At 46.3% G+C, this 16217-nt stretch overlaps 1 protein-coding gene across 2 annotated transcripts; it reads left to right on the top strand.

Moving 5' to 3' along the window:
- The first annotated feature begins 1710 nt into the window (after positions 1–1710).
- LOC309613428 (uncharacterized protein) lies at positions 1711–14361 on the top strand. 2 transcript variants are annotated; one of them, XR_014235719.1, is made up of 4 exons: positions 1711–2474; positions 3567–7655; positions 9030–9107; positions 10187–11665. XR_014235719.1 is itself a non-coding variant. In XM_082360238.1 (4 exons), exons 1-4 carry the CDS (start codon positions 7486–7488, stop codon positions 13907–13909), a joined length of 330 nt encoding a protein of 109 aa, XP_082216364.1. In that variant the 5' UTR covers positions 7249–7485; the 3' UTR covers positions 13910–14361. The 2 variants fall into 2 exon arrangements, 1 of the variants encoding a protein (XP_082216364.1); XM_082360238.1 differs by lacking the exons at positions 1711–2474; positions 10187–11665 and adding exons at positions 11947–11995; positions 13877–14361 and having other exon boundaries at positions 7249–7655.
- Positions 14362–16217: the final 1856 nt, after the last annotated feature.

A 16217-nucleotide genomic window follows, 5' to 3' on the forward strand; every position in this document is an offset into this window, starting at 1 on the left:
CAGCTGTCTAACCACAGGCAGAAAGGCTGCCAGACGCTGCCACCAGGAACAGATGGGGCCTTCTTCCCTGGAGATGTGCATGCCCACAGGGAATATTGGGAGCTGCTATTCAGGAATGTGGTCCTCAAATGTGGGACAAGAGCTGGGTCTGGGGACCTGGAAGGTCCCTTCCACCTCTGAGAGTCTGAGATTCCAGACGCAGGAACTGCTCAAGAGCCAATGGTGGCTCCTAAGCCTTGTCACAACAAGTCCTTCCCTCCTGGTGCCTCCCGACCACCATGTCCCCTAAGGCTCAGAACCAAGTCCTTCCTTTACATTCTCTTCCTCAGAAATCTCCTGTTGCATGTGGTCAGTTCCAAATCCTTAGCTGTTAGCTGCCCAGCTCTGCCCCGTCCTCAAAGCCTTAGCTCTTTCTCTCCATTTGCTGAACAGACCCATCCACTTTGCCCTCATCCCAGATTCACTGGCTCCTTTTCCCTACACAATACCAAGCCTGGGGGGTGCCATCTTCTGTACCCCTTAGCCAGTAGGTCCTCAGGCCTATGGCACCCCTGCTGAGTCCATCCACCTCTTCCATCTCCCTGCCCCAGGCCACTGCAGCCCCCTGGTTCTCATTCCTGAATTACCACAGTGACTTTCCAGGCGGCTGTCCTGCTTCCAGTGTCCTTCACTTCTCCCCGCCCATCTGGTGCCCATGGGTCTCCCCAAAGGCACTGCAGTGTTTGCCCTCAGAATGACTCCATGGTCCTCATTCTCAACAGAGATGGTTTGTTTTTTTTAATTTTTGGAAATTACAGAACTTTTCTATTTTTATAAAGTTAAAATAACTTTGATTAAGCTACTGAAGACCACATATATCATTGCATAAATAAAATTAACTTATATATTAAGTAAATGTGTATATTATATATATGTGTATATTATATATATATATATAATACAAATGAAGAGAAACAAAATCTTTGTATACTGTGTTGAAACCAAATATTTGCATTAAGGTATGATCTGAACTAACTCTAGTCGCTAAGCTTTCAGGGCCTCAGTTACCACCTCTGCAAAATGACATGGTCGCTCAGATGTTCTCCAACCGCAAGAGTCCGACTCTGTGAATAACTTTAGTGTATATCTTGACTATTCTGGGGAGTGTGCATAAGTATCTGGAAGTAGTTGCTTCTGGGGAGGAGAACTGAGAATCTCAAGTAAGAGCAAGATTTAGCTTTGTAATCTTTTGTTCTGTTTGATGATTTCCAATTTAGAGAAAAAAAAAAAACAAGCACTTTTTGAATGGCAAATATTTAGAGTATAAGGTTAGGAGTGGAGATTGTGGGATTCAAAAACAAGTTGATTTCCTTTTCAGGTTTGTACTAATCCAAGTCAGATTAAGTCGATTCAACTGATTTCCTACCCATATGTGACGCATGGACTAACCTTCTGGAGAGGTTCCTGTCAGCCCTGGGAACAAATGCTCTACTGGGGCCTAAGCAAGGGAAAGGAGGCTGAAGACAGATGGAGGAGAGTATTATATTGTCACACACATTAAAATGCTTTTAAAAAAATCGGGAAGCTCTCAAAAGCTTGAAGCCTGATTCCACCATTGACATCCCTCAAGGAACCTAGAACTGTGCCTGTAGAACAGTGAAGTTCAAACCCCTGGAGGGCCTGGCCCTATCCTAACACAGCCTTTCTGCCTCCCTCACAGGTAATCCCCACCCAAGGGCTCCACCCCACCCATCCCCTGACAGAGTAAGGGCTGTCCTGCTTCTGGGCCTTTCACCAAGTCCTGACTCCCTCCCCCTCCTCTAAAGCGCTTCCCCTCCTCCTGTCCACGTAGCTGAGTCTGGTCTGTCTGCAGGGTCCTGATCAAATACCAGCCAACTTAAATCTAGGCCCTGATAGTAGCTCACATTGAGTAAGCATTTTACAACTTACACTTTCATTCACATGAAGGCATTTGTTTCTACTGATACCTTTGAGAGGCAAGTATTATCATCCTCTTTTTACTCACAAGGGAATGGGACTTCAAACAAGTCAGATAACATGTTCTAGGCCACAGATCAACTGTGAAATCTTGGGATCTGGGGGTCTTGGATTTCCCAGCTTTAAGACTGGGGCTTCTCTCCTTTGAAATCCAGCTAAATCCTACCTCTTCCTTCCCTGACTACAGTGTCTCCTAGATAACTGCCCTCACCTTTGTCTGGGTCTGACCTCAGGGATTCCTAAGTTCTACTTAACATCTTTGCCACATCTGGGTACCCACTGTACTATTATTTATTTGATATTTTTCCTTCAATTTGACTCATTTTTCTTTTTCTTTTTTTGGCCACAGTGAGCGGCTTGTGGGCTCTTAGCTCCCCGACCAGGGATCAAACCCAGGCCCCCTGCCGTGGAAGCACAGAGTCCTAACCACTGGACCACCAGGGAATTCCCTGACTGATGCCTTCTGACTGCTGAGAGGTTCTTGTTTTGCTTTGTAGGTCTGTTTATTTCCAAATACAGGTTCATAAGCAGAACTATGAAGTCAAAGATATGCAGCCTTTCTCTAAGATTTATGGCCTCAGATATTAAAACGACCCCTTTAAGTTGGTACCATAAGGGAGATGAGGGAATCTGGCAGTTGTGTTTGTTTCTTTATTTGTACCTTGCTTGGTTTCAACAAAGACTTGAAGCATTGCAACAGGTGCCTGGCAGCTAGTAAGCCTCACAGCCGCTAAAACGCTGGCCATAATTACTGACAGTAGCAGTAGTAGAGTATCACGATCAAGATAAAAAATAAAATGGCAAAGGGAAAATAAGGGGTGAAATGATAACATGAATCCAGGGTTGGTATACAATACATATATATAAAGCTCTGTTTACAACTACTAAAAGTGGGTTACAGATTTGCTGAGCTTTCTAGAGGCCCAAGCAAATATTGGTTACAAAACTCACATGAGGTTTGGGAGAAAGTTCTCCTGTGAGTCCTCATCAAGATGACATTTTGAGATGCCAAGGGCCATGTCTTCAACCCATCCCCTAATTCTGGATCCAGTCCAACACAGAGACAGATGGCAAACAAAGCCCCGACGGGGCATGATAAGCAGCATGGCTGCCATAACTTCAGCCGGTTTTAAAGACACTATTACAAATTACACATCCCAGTCATAATCCCAATAAGGGGATTAACTACAACATGCGTCTTTGGGCTTTCTGGGGTTGGTAGATTAGATACACAGTATCTCTTCCTTGTCATCTCCAGGGGCCATTCACAAAGAATGAAACATGGTGGCCCTAGAAATACCCAACTGATAAGAAGATGGTTTTGTTTCAAGCTTTAAGGGGGATAGTATTTGGAGGTTTTGTTTGTCTGGTTTTTCACCCTTGAGATCTGATCACTAGATTTGGAGAAAGACTGCCTTTTACAGGGGCAATCAAGCTGCTCTGGCTTACAGCTGTTCTATCTCCAGATCATCTGTCCAGCTTTCTTCCCCTTTTCTCAGATGTCTAGGGCCTATAACCTCAGAGGGCTCAGGTTTGACCTCCTTCCTTCCGTTTTAACTAATATCTTTTTTTTTTTTTTTTTTTTCCAGCCACACTGTGCAGCTTGTGGGATCTTAGTTCCCGGACCAGGGATTGAACCCAGGCCCACGGCAGTGAAAGCCCCAAGTCCTAACCACTGGACCGCCAGGGAACTCCCACTGATATCTTTTGTGCCAAGCATTTTCCAAGAGTTATTTTAGTTTTTGCCATAACTCTGGCACATGGCTATTACTGTCCCTATTTTATGCTGAAGAAGTAGAAGTTCAGAGATATATGAAGTAGCTTGCCCAAGGTCACCCTGTTAGGTAAAAGCTGTGATTACTGCAGTCTGATAGGACTCACTGTCCTTCCTCTTCCCTACACCATGCCATTGTACTCACAAATCATCCATTTGATGGTCTGGTTTAGAATTCCAGCTGAGTTAAACATCAAGATTCCTGGCCGTTGGTTTGTGTTACTGATATCTTTCCCCTTTTTTGAAAATCGTGATTTCATTTGTCTGTCTTTTGTACCTCTTCTCCAAGGAGTCAGGTGGCTTAGAGCTCATTGGCAAATTTTCTCATTCTCTTCGTCCAAGTCAGATCAGATGTGACTTAGTTCAAAGCAGCATGATGCTTTCTTAAAATCTCACACCTCCAATGTCAGGTTTCAATTTTCTCTCACCAGTGTTGGTTATAAAACAAACCTCAGGGACTTCCCTGGTGGCACAGTGGTTAAGAATCCGCCTGCCAATGCAGAGGACATAGGTTCGATCCCTGGTCCAGGAAGATCCTACATGCCGCGGAGCAAATAAGCCCGTGAGGCACAACTACTGAGCCTGCATGCCACAACTACTGAAGCCCGCTCACCTAGAGCCCGTGCTCCACAACAAGAGAAGCCACCTCAATGAGAAGCATGTGCACTGCAACGAAGACTAGACCCTGCTCGCTGCAACTAGAGAAAGCCCGCGCTCAGCAACAAAGGCCCAACACAGCCAAAAATAAATAAATAAAATAAATAAATTTATTAAAAAAACCCCTTGTAATGCAAATAAAAACAACCATGAAACACTGTTTTTAACCTAAGAAGTTATCAAATATAAATAGTCTGATTATATACTTTGTGGAGAAACAGACACTCTCAAACATGATTAATAGGAGGATACATCTGCACTGCCTCTTTGGAGGAAGGAAAAATTTGCTACACTGATCAAAATTCAAAATGCCCACACCCTTTGACCCAACAATTCCACTTCTAGATCCTACAGGCTTGGTGACACGTGCACACAAAGATGTATGCACAATCATATGCACTGAAATGTTGTTTTTATAGCAAAAGACTGTGAATAACCTACATGTCCACCAATAGGGGAACAGATTAAATAAATTATGGTGTATCCATATAATGGTATACTCAGCAGCTGTGAAAATAAATGAACTAGTTATGTACAAACTGACTCAAAACATTCTCCAAAATATGTTGCTATGTGAGGGCTTCCCTGGTGGCGCAGTGGTTGAGAATCCGCCTACCAGTGCAGGGACAGGGGTTTGATCCCTGGTCCAGGAAGATCCCGTATGCTGCGGAGCAGCTAAGCCCATGCGCCACAACTACTGAGCCCACGTGCCACTACTACTGAAGCCTACACGCCTAGAGCCTGTGCTCTGCAACAAGAGAAGCCACTGCAATGAGAAGCCCACGAACCGCAACGAAGAGTAGCCCCTACTCGCCGCAACCAGAGAAAAAAGCCCGTGCACAGCAACGAAGACTCGATGCAGCCAGAAACAATAAATAAATAAAATTTAAAAATTTATTTAAAAAAAATGTTGCTATGTGAAAAAGCCAGGGGAAAAGCAAGTATCTACAGTGTGCTATCATTTTTATGTTTTTCTACAAGGAGATGCTTGCATACGCATAAAGTATCTCTAGAAAGATACATAAGAAATTGGTAACATGCTCACCTCAGCAGATGTTGGTAGGGGATGGGGCAGTCAGAGGCAGGAGGCCGGCTGGCTTTGCACTTTTATACCATTTGAATTTTTTTCAAAATATAAAAAGAAGTGAAAAGGAAAAATGTAAAAGAAATCTTATTAGAAAACATCTCCCCTGTATTGTATGGACATGGTTTTCCTTACTGGAGAAAGTGTGTATGGTCTTTGTACCAGTGTGGCCTCACGCTCCTTTTCCTGCCTTGGGTATGTTAAATGAGATATTCGTGTCCTAAGCAGTCCTGACTAAACCATTAACTTGTGGAGTGATCCTGGGAAAGCCCCACACTTTCTCGCAGAAGCGACAGGATGGACAATGTCTAGCTGTCTCAAAGCTTCAACCAGGCAGAGGGAGCAGCGTGGCTAAGGACATGGGGAGGCGGAGGGGAAGAAAGTTGATGCCCACCAACTCCTGTTCCTCATCTCCCATTGCCTCTCACCCCTTTCACTCACAGCTTCCAGGCCCACCCTCTCCTGGGCTGCTCTCCTGCATGCCTGTCTAGTTGCTAAATCCCTAGAGCATGAAAGGAAGAAAGAACAGCCGCCCATGTTCTCCAGGCTTCCACACACTCTAAGGACCTTTAGTAGTACTAAGTGCTAGAGCCCAGTGAAAACTGCCCAGAGGGACCCTGAGGAGTTGAAGCAGGAAGAAATGGCCAGTCAGACTGGCCCCTGAGGTTTCCACAGGGTGTGTGAAAGGTCGGGCTGGATGGTAATCGTTTTTGCACATAAAAACATGGTTTTAATTTATCCTTAAAATGTATGCTCAATGCCTTTCTTTCTTTGGACGTCTACAACTTGCTTTTTTTTTCTCCTATTTTTTGGCCGCACCACATGGCATGTGGGATCTCAGTTCCGGCACCAGGAATCGAACAGTACCCCCTGCAGTGGACCTCCAGGGGAATCCGCGCAACTTGCTTCTTTCTAAGGTCACAAGATCTTTTTCTTTAGGCAAGGATGGTGTCCATCCTGGGGCAGTACCCTTCATTATTGACTTTTGTCCTGTCGGAGGAATTAGGTGATTTTGCACAGCCTCCTCAGCTCTGGACTAACTAGACATCCATGTCTGTTTTGATGCTTTAGTTTGGAATTCCCAGAAAAAGTTTTCAAAATCAGAGACACAGTGTGGAGAAGAAGAGCATGTGCCCTGGAATCAGAGGGATCTGAGTTCAAATCAGACTCTGACATACACTCAGTTACCTATAAAATGGGACAAAGAATAATACTCCCTTCACAGAATTGCCCTAAGGCCATAGAGATAAGGTCTGTAGGTAACCTAGCAAGAAGGTCCTCAATCAATAGCAGCCCTTACTATTGTCTCTACCGTGTTCCTTATTCTTGTGTCACAAAACTGACCCTCTACCGACAGACCTTTTTAAAAAGACAGCAGTAATAATAGTAATAATAATGACGTTGGCTAGCATTTATTGAGCACTTATTATGTGTCAAACACACTTTTAAGTGCTTACATGTATTAATTCATTGAATCCTTACAGCAAGCCTTTGAGCTAGCTTGGTTATGTTTGCAGATAAGAAAGCCAAGGCTCAGAGAGGTGAAATGACCTCAGCCGAGCTGGGATAGAAACAGGCAGTTGGGCTTCGCCCTCCTGATCTAGGCACCAGAATCATCAAAACGTCCCCCAGAGTGAGCACCAGGCAATTCAGCCCTTCTCAGGGAGCAAGTGTACCAATTCCTCCAGAAGCCGACTTCACTTGCCGGGGCCGAAGGGGTTATTCCCACTGAGAAGCCCGCACCCCGGGTTCCTAGAGAGGCCGCGTTGGGGGCGGGAGGAAAATGCGCTTCCGGCAGTGTCGGGACTCGGGAATCGGGCGGGCTGGCTCCGGGCTGCGGCGCTCGGACCCCGCCTCGGCCTGGGCCTCCCCGCGGAGAGGATGAGCTGCGGACGGGAGGAGGGGCAGGGCTCCAGAAAGGGGGCACTGAGCTGGGGAGGGGAGGGCCGGCCCGCGCAGACCAGGGGCCCCCCGGGGTGCAGGGAGTGGGGGGATGGTGCCCCTGAACTTGGCCGCCCCGGAGGCTTGTGGTCTCTCCGCCGCAGGCTGGTCGGGGGAGGCGCGGGGCGGGCGGCCGTTTCTCCTGGAAGGGCCAGCAGCCCGGTCGCCCGCCGGGGCCCTCGCCGGCCTCTCCCCAAGACCTCGAACGTTCCAGAGCCCGGGGTAAGAATGCGCTCGCTCGTTCCTCCCCGCTCCCAAGTGCGGCCCCGTCCGCCTCCTGCTTAACGCCCACAACCGCCCTGAGAAGCCGGCGGCATCACCCCCATTTTGTAGGCGACTGATTTATAAAGTCAATTTATAAACGGGCTTGTCCCAGACCCTCAGGGGGCCAGGAGCGGAGCCAGGACCGCGCCGCGGTGCTCTGGCCCGCGGACTCATTACCGGCTCAGCATTCGGGTGGTGGGTTAGCATCAGGCTAACTTCTTTCAACTCAGCAGGCCTGAAACCAAGCTGGTTGGCCTTTTCTCTTTGCGAGAGAGCTGGTTCATTCTAAGTCGAGTTGGAACTCCCAGTTATCTTTTCTCCTGCCACCCCCTCTGCTTCCCCCATCTTTTCCTTATCATCTTGTTAGTCTTTGCCTTTTTTTTTTTTTCCCAACCTATCTTTCCAGTCCCACTGCCACCATCTTTCAGCTTTAATTGTTGCAAACCTGCGTTGTTGCAGTAACCTTCAATCCTGACTGCTTCCCCTGTTATTTCATATGCCACACTTCCCCACTTTACTCCAGTTGCCCCGAAACCCTTGCATCAAGCCACTCCCCTGTTCAAACAACCCTTTTAGTCTATTAAACTGAAGTCTATAGGCTCAAGTCAGACCTCTATAAGCATGGCATTCAAGGCCATTTGAAACTTCACTTCAGCCCATCTTTCTAATCTGATCTCTCTTGGTTCCCTAAATAGAGGTTATAGACTGGTAGCTACAGTTGGAAAATGTGTTTCAATGGTCGCAGAGTTTCTTTTCAAAATTCAAGTTGGGACTTCCCTGGCGGTCCAGTAGTTAAGACTCTGTGCTTCCAATGCAGGGGGCACAGGTCCTATCCCTGGCCGGGGAACTAGGATCCCATGCGCTGCGTGGCACGGCCAAAAAAGAAATAAAATTAACAAAATTTGAGTTGATACTTAACATTGGGAGTTTCCATTAAAGAAAAAACCAAACAGGTTTCCAGCTTTCGATCCATCAAAAGAGCTGGAAACAGTCGGCCCAGGTTCTTGCCTCCAACATCTAGTTTGAACCGAGCAGTGGCTGCCCCCTTTTAGATAGGGCTGTGTTTCCCAGTTCACCCTAGTCCCGTCCACTCCCGAATCCTCCCTGTCTCTGAGCCTGAGGATCAGCTGTTGTGCTTGCACTGATGTTTTTCCTAGAATAGAGAAGTAGGTTTTGGCTCCTGGGTTTCTATCAAAAGGACTCAAATGGAAAGTAAACCCAGAGGGACCTTTGTGTAAAGACAACAGAGAGAGTAAGCTCCCAGCATCCTTCATGCTTTTCCTTTTCTTTCTTGGACCCTATTTCCATTTGAATTTTCCACTTGCCCTACAGGAACCCTCACATCCAGCTAGATTGCCTCACAGCCTCTCAGATGAACCGGAGGACCATATCTTTGCAGTATCTTCTCCAGTGAGTAGATTCTATTCAGCAATGTCCTCGGCTTGTTCTCCTATTCTGTGAAACCTTCCCTGACAACCAAACATCCAACCAACCCCATCCGTCTCATCAGCATTTCTGGAAGCCAGGCACTAGGTTAGATGAGTATGACTAAACCACCATCATTTCTCCCTCCCCTGGATTTCTATGGCTGTGCCTGAATCAGTGTCTTATACAGCATCTTGCACATGGTAGGCAGTCAATAAGTAACTATCAACTGATAAATGGCCCAGTCACACATGCCTTATCCTCCTGGTTGAACTGTAAGATCTTCGAGGATGGGGTCTAAATTGGATCTATCTTTGCACTGCCCTAGCAACCATTACAGTGCCCGGCACATAGCAGACACGTGGTAATGGCTAAGGAAATAGGTGCCATAAGGAGGTGCCCCAGACAAGCAATAAATACCGAGTTTCAGTCCAGTCCCATGGCTGGAAGCAGCACCCCCTGCTCCCCCAAGCCCCAGAGGAATGGAGAGGCAGCCCCAGAGGAGAGAGAGCAGAGGCTTACTCAGTCCTGAAAGCCAGGAGCACTTCACAGACCCCTCAACCTGGAGGCTCTGCTCAGGATTCAGCTAAAGCTACATCTAGGACCGAGCTGTATCCATGTGACCTTGTGAGTGAAACCCAACCTGATTCTGATTCTGAATTCCAAGCTCTAGAATAACAACAATGGTTCATATGTACTGAGGCTCCCTCTGAGCCAGGCACTGCCCCGTGCTTCACACCCATGGCCTTCCAGCCTCTCCAGGGCCATGGCGTCAATACTGTGAGTATCTCCTCTTCACAGAAAGAAGGCCAAGGCTCTAATGCCTGAGTAACTCACCTAAGGCCACATAGTAACAGGCTGGCCAGGAGCTAAGTCCATGTGGGTTGATTGCAGGGCTTCTGAGCTTAGCACTCTGCTCCTTCCAAACATCTGAGGCTCTATTTAACACCAAAGAACTGCACATTTCAGAATGGTTAAGATGGTAAATTTTATGTTGTGTGTATTTTAACTCAATTTTTTTTCTTTCTTTCTTCTTTTTCTTCTTTTTTTTGGCCTCACCACAGCATGTGGGATCTTAGTTCCCCAACCAGGGATTGAACCCATGCCCCCTGCATTGGAAGCGTGGAGTCTTAACCACTGGATGGCCAGGGAAGTCCCTTAGCTCAATTTTTTAAAAGAAAAAAAAAAAAAATCTGAGACTGAGGAGGACATTGGGCCAGACCCAGGGACTCAAACAGATAAAAAAATAAAAAGTCCTGCCCTCACAGAGGTTAAATTCTAAGGAAGACAGAAAAACCAAATAACAAAGTGGGAAGGGGGCTAGGAAGTGTCCGGGTCAGGGAAGTTGTTGCAGTTTTGGAGAGGGAGGCTGGGCGGGGACTTCTCTAAGATGAGCTTTCATGTGAAAGACTGACAGGAAGCAGATGTGTAACGACTGCCTGTCTGCTGCTGCCTTCAAGAACTCTAGAAAGAAGACAACCTAGACCAAGGAAAGCGACTCAGGTGCTATCTGCTATCCTTGAAGTATTCCAGGAGGGGGAAAAGAAAACACAAAAAGTGAAGTTGATTCTTTTCCTTCTCAACATTCCCCTTTGTTTCTTCTCATTTTGCCCTAGATCGATTCTCACTTCTCCCATCTCCTGCAAGACTCACCTCTATTCTGCCTTGTCTGTCCTTCCTTTCTTTATCCCAGCGCCATCCAGAGTGGCCAAGAAATGAGGTGGCAGAGGAGGGGGGTGAGCAGGTGGTCAGGGGAACTAGCATGCTTCCTTCTAGTACATGGAGCCTTGCAGAATGTGAAGGGGTGGCAGGAGCAGGAGGCAGGCAACCCTGGAGGTGACACATTTGGAGATTCAGGAAACATCTGCAGGGCCAGATGGCCCAGATCCCCTAAGAGTGAGAGGATTAAACACACAGAACCTAGGGAAGAAGCAAAGGCACATGTTGGTTGGTTTTAGTTTTGCTTTTTGGTATGCCTCTTTTGTCATAACAGCTTAATTGAGGTAGAATTCACATACTGTATACTTCACTTAAAGTGGACAATTCTGTGAATTTTAGTCTAATCACAGAGTTGTGCAACCATCACCATAATTTTATAACGTTTTCATCACTCCCCAAATAAACATCCTATCTATCAGGAGTCACTTCTTGTCCGCCCCCTTCCCAATTTCCCCCCTGCCCTTTCACTCCCACCCCCTCCACTCTAGGCAACCACTAATGTACTTTCTGTCTCTGTAGATTTGCCTAGGCTGGACATTTTGTATAAATGGCCCACTTTGGTTTTGGTTTTAGTTGGCTTTTTTTTTTTTCCCTTTTTTTTGGGAGGTGGGTGGGTGACCACTGAAGAGTCTTACAAAGGTGGGTTTGGAACATTAGAAGTTGAGAAGCTCTTCCAAGGAGACAAAAGTGACAGGAAAAGCAGAAGACGGAAATAACTTGCTTCTGTTTTATTTTTTATTGCTCTGTTTCTTCTTTGTAAGTCACCCCAAATGTCAGGAGGAGAGGAATCCTAAGTAAATGAAAGTGGGAAGTGCTGCAGATTACATCGTCTGCTTTTATTTCTGTGAACAATTTTTTTAACCTGTTTTAACACAGTTATGCCTTCTCTTTGCCAACACTGTAAAGTGTAAAGGGACCAATCATGGAGTCAAGTCAGGAAACCTGGTTCTTCCCATTAGCAGCCTGACTCAGCTCTTCTCAAAGTTTTTTCTTCTGTAAAATGAGGGGGTTAAAGATTATTCCACCCTCCTCTCCAGCATCATCTCCTGAGCGGCAGGCAGTCAGCCTTTTCCATATCTGTTGACAGTCCGTATTTCATTTTTAGGTGCCACCCTAGACTCTTCCTCCAGTCCTGGAACCGCTGGGTACAGAAAGTAAGGAGGATGAGAAGATAGCGACGTAAATTGCTTACAATTTATATAACGGGTCAAATATTTATGAAGAACTTTTATACGTGTTACCTGGGCTGTTTCATAGCTAGGAAGGAATACTAGAAGGGACCTTGGAGAACATCTAGTCCAGTCCCTTCACGTCAAGATGAGGAAACAGGACTAGAAATAGGTTATAACTTGTCTAAGGCCAAACAGCAAGTGACTGCCATAGCGGGGCACTATTCATTTACACTTGAGGAAGCTGGAGCCCAGAGACTTCCATGAAGAATAGGGACTGTCAGTCGGGGAAGGCTCCTTGGAGGTCATCTAGAATCCAAAACCTCTTTTAACAGCGGTTTAGAAGAGGTGCCGGCCCCGGCCAGGTTTTTCGGAATTTACTGGACCTGGATCCAGACCTACGGTCTCGCACTGTAGCATGAATGAATGTGATCTTAGGGGTTCCTGCCGGCAGAGGCACCTCTACTTGCGTCGGGCCGGGGCGATTACTCGTGGCGGGGCTCAGGTGTCCTGGCCTTTGGGGTCCCCTTCCCAGGGAGGAGCCTTCAGGATCTCCTCGTAACCCGGCCCGGAGCAGCAGACCGCTTGGGGCGCGGTGCGAGTCCGCGTTAGGGGCGTGGCCCTCAAGCTGCGAATCTATCCCAAGCCAGGTCGTGAATAGGGGCGGGGTGTCCTCGCTCCGCCCATTTTTCTCAGCTTCCGGAAAGCTGGGCGGTGACCTAGGCAACCGCCCTAAAGTAAAACACCCCCTTGCCAAAATTGCTTCGTCCCGCCCTTCTTGGCACAACCAATCGGAAAGCGAAGTCCTTTACGGGGGCAAGAGAAAAAAAGGACGGCGATTTTTGATTGGTTGGTTGGATGAGTCGGGTACAATCACTGGCGTGACCCTGGGGCTGGGGACTGGGACCTCGCCCAGGTTGGAAACCGTGAGCCTGGGACATACACTTTCGAGAAGCTGAGCAGAGAAAGAACTTTGGTGAACTGAAAATTCCGTGTTTCCAATTCGAAGTAGCTGCTCTCCTAGGTGTGGGCGAAGGTAGTGGGAGTCCAAAAACCACCCGATGTTGTTAGTTATACTTCTCGGTGGTAGTAGTATTGCGAGGAATACAAGCATTTAATGTTTAAATTGAACATTTATTGAGCGCCTGCTGGGTGCCAGACACTGGTCTAGGTGCTTGGGCTCAGTGAGCAAACCTGATTATTGCCTTCTTGGAGGCTGTATTCTAACGAGGGGAGATCATACCTTACGTAGTGTGTTAGAAGATGGGACAAGGCTGTGGGGAAAAAAAAAAAGTAGAGCAAGGGGGGACTTCCCTGGCGGTCTAGTGGTTAAGACTCCGTGCTGCCAACACAGAGGGTGCGGGTTTGATCCCTGGTCGGGGAACTAAGATCCCACGTGCTGCCCGGCCAAAAAAAATTAAAAAAAAAAAAAAAAAAAAGGAAAAGACAACCTACAGAATGGAAGAAAATGTTTGGAACTCATATATCTGAAGGGACTTGGAGTCATAATAAATAATGAATTCTTACAATTTAACAATAAAAAGATGAATAACATCCCCCCCCAAAAAAAAAGTAGAGCAAGGTAAGATGGAGCAGGTTGCATCATTAACGAGGTGGCCAGGTTGGACACCAGTGCAAGAGTGAGATCTGAACAAAGAACTGAAGGAGGCAAGACGGTTTGCCAGTGGACTATCTGGGAGAGTATCCAAGGCAAGAGGGAACATCTGACTGGTATTACTGAAAAACGGCGAGGAGAAAACTGTGGCTGGAGCGTGTGAGTGAAGGGAGAGTGGTGGGAAACGATTGAGGGGACAGGGAGTGCAGATCTTACAGGGTCTTGTATGCTTGGCTTTTGCTTTGAAATAGGGAGCCATTGCAGGGTTTCTGGCAGAAGAGTGACATTACGAGACATATTTAAAATAACCCTTCTGGCTGCTGTGTTGGTAATCAATCGAAGGTGCAAGGATGGAAGCAAGGAAGTCTGCTAGAAGGTAATTGCAACAATGCATGTTAGGGAATTCCCTGGTGGTCCAGTGGTTAGGACTCCACACTCCTCAGGCTGCCGAGGGCCCAGGTTCATCCCTGGTCGGGGAAATAAGATCTCTCAAGCTGAGCAGCATGGCCAAAAATAAAATAAGGGACTTCCATGGTGGTCCAGTGGTTAAGACTTTGTGCTCCCAATGCAGGGGGCTAGGTTCCATCCCTGGTCAGGGAACTAGATCCTGTGTGCCGCAACTAAAGATCCCGCATGCTGCAACTAGAAGACCCTGTGCAGCCAAATACATAAATAAACAAATAGATAGACATTAAAATAAAATAAAAGCAGCTTGGTTAAAAAAAAAAAAAAAAAAGCATGTTAGTGTGTAAGAGATGAGGGTAGTTTGGACCAGGGTGGTGGTGGTGTAAGTGGTGAAAAGTGGTCAGATTCTGGATATATTTTGAAGGTAGAGCCCAAAAGGTTTCCCCCCAAATTGGAAATGGGATATGAGATAAAGACAGGAATTAAGAATCACTCTAAGGATTGTGGCCTGAACAACGGAAGGAATCGCCATCAATTGACATAGAAAAGGCCGGGGGTGGACCAGACTTGGGGTCTTGGGAAAATCAATATTTACAGGTGGAGTTTTTCAATCAGAGAAACACAGGGGTGATCAGAGCACATAACAGGGTTCAGTTAACTTAGTTGAGAGTCAAGAAATCTTCCTCTCACCTATGTAAGCTACCCCAGTGATTCTCTAATTAATGATGAAGTCGTATCAGAATCACTTGGGAAATCTTTTCAATCTAAACCACGGAGGCAATCTTTATTCCCCCAAATCTTGATTATGGTGAGGGGCGGGGGAAGGAGTGGTGCGAGCAGTGGTGTGTGCAGTCAGTCCAGCAAGGAAGACTGAGGCTGATAAGACAGAGGGAGGGAAGGGTATCTACTCTCTAGTAAAGGGCTCATCTTGTGGAACAACTATTTCCTTCCCCCAAGTTGAAATTTAGCCATCAGGTGACAGGACCAGAGAGAAGCATCCTGTCCAGCCTCTAGAATTTTATTATTTTATTTGTAAAAATTATATAACAATGACGTTAATGGGAGACTTCTGGTTAAATATGGTGGTCTGTAGGCACTTTATCTCTGACTTTTCTTAAAACTCCTTTAAAATGAAAGTAAAGACCTTTTCAACAGGTTGAAGTACACAAGACAAAGAGAACTAGAGAGGAAATGAGAGAAGATAAGAGATAAATAATATTTTTTGAAGCTTGAAAGCATAGAACGCTTTCTGGTAAATATGGCAGGCTATTCAGAGCAATCTATTCGCTGAAAACAATACAAATGAGGAATAATAATAATAATAAATTTTCTTAAAAGTACTGAAGAACAAAGAAGGAATTATCAGACTAAAATCTAGCTGAAAGTGTGAACCCAGAGAGGAACTTGAACACAAACTGCTTTTACACTGAAAGCATTTGCCAAACTAGATGAACTTTGGCAGGCTTCGCAGAACAGAAATTCAAGCCCTGCGTCTGCCCGGTGCTTACGGAGAGACACCCCCTGCCGTGATCAAACAGGAGTAAACCAGGAGCTGGGAGAAGAAACTACTTGTGAGAAGTTGTGATGACAAGCCAGCCCTGGGGTGGATATGTAGCTCCAGATCACCTCACTTGTGTGGTCAAAAGCAAAAACATCAAGCTGTAAATTTAAATTGGCTGTCGATTGCCTGTGTTTGGGCACTGGCAGAAGCAAATACAAATTCCCCCAAATAAGTTTTCAAGGAGAAAATACTGATAGAAATATCCAAGGATACAGAGAAATAACCAAAAGAAGAAACCAACCTGCAAACATTTCCTATATTGGAATTATCACACCCAAATTATAAAATACCTCTGATTATTATGTTTAAAGAAATAAAACATAGACTTAAAATATCTGCCAAGGAGCAGGAAATAATAACGCCACCAAATGACCAAGCAGACTTGAAAAGAATCAAATAGAACTTTTAAAAATTAAAAGTACAATAACTGAAATTAAAAACTCTTCACCAGGGCTTCCCTGGTGGCGCAGTGGTTGAGAGTCTGCCTGCCAATGCAGGGGACACGGGTTCGAGCCCTGGTCTGGGAGGATCCCGCATGCCGCGGAGCAACTGGGCCCGTGAGCCACAATTACTGAGCTTGCGCATCTGGAGCCTGTGCTCCGCAACAAGAGAGGCCGTGACAGTGA

Source organism: Balaenoptera borealis, assembly GCF_965194805.1.
Source record: "Balaenoptera borealis genome assembly, chromosome: 16".
Classification (NCBI taxonomy): Eukaryota; Metazoa; Chordata; class Mammalia; order Artiodactyla; family Balaenopteridae; genus Balaenoptera; species Balaenoptera borealis.

Bases quoted from the DNA above. Each gene is read 5' to 3' on its own strand.
- LOC309613428 (XM_082360238.1), top strand. From the start codon at position 7,486: ATGGTGCCCCTGAACTTGGCCGCCCCGGAGGCTTGTGGTCTCTCCGCC. The intron at 9,108-11,946 runs GTGAGTAGATTC...TTTCATTTTTAG, and splicing joins TCTTTGCAGTATCTTCTCCA to GTGCCACCCTAGACTCTTCC. The intron at 11,996-13,876 runs GTAAGGAGGATG...GCTTTGAAATAG, and splicing joins GGAACCGCTGGGTACAGAAA to GGAGCCATTGCAGGGTTTCT.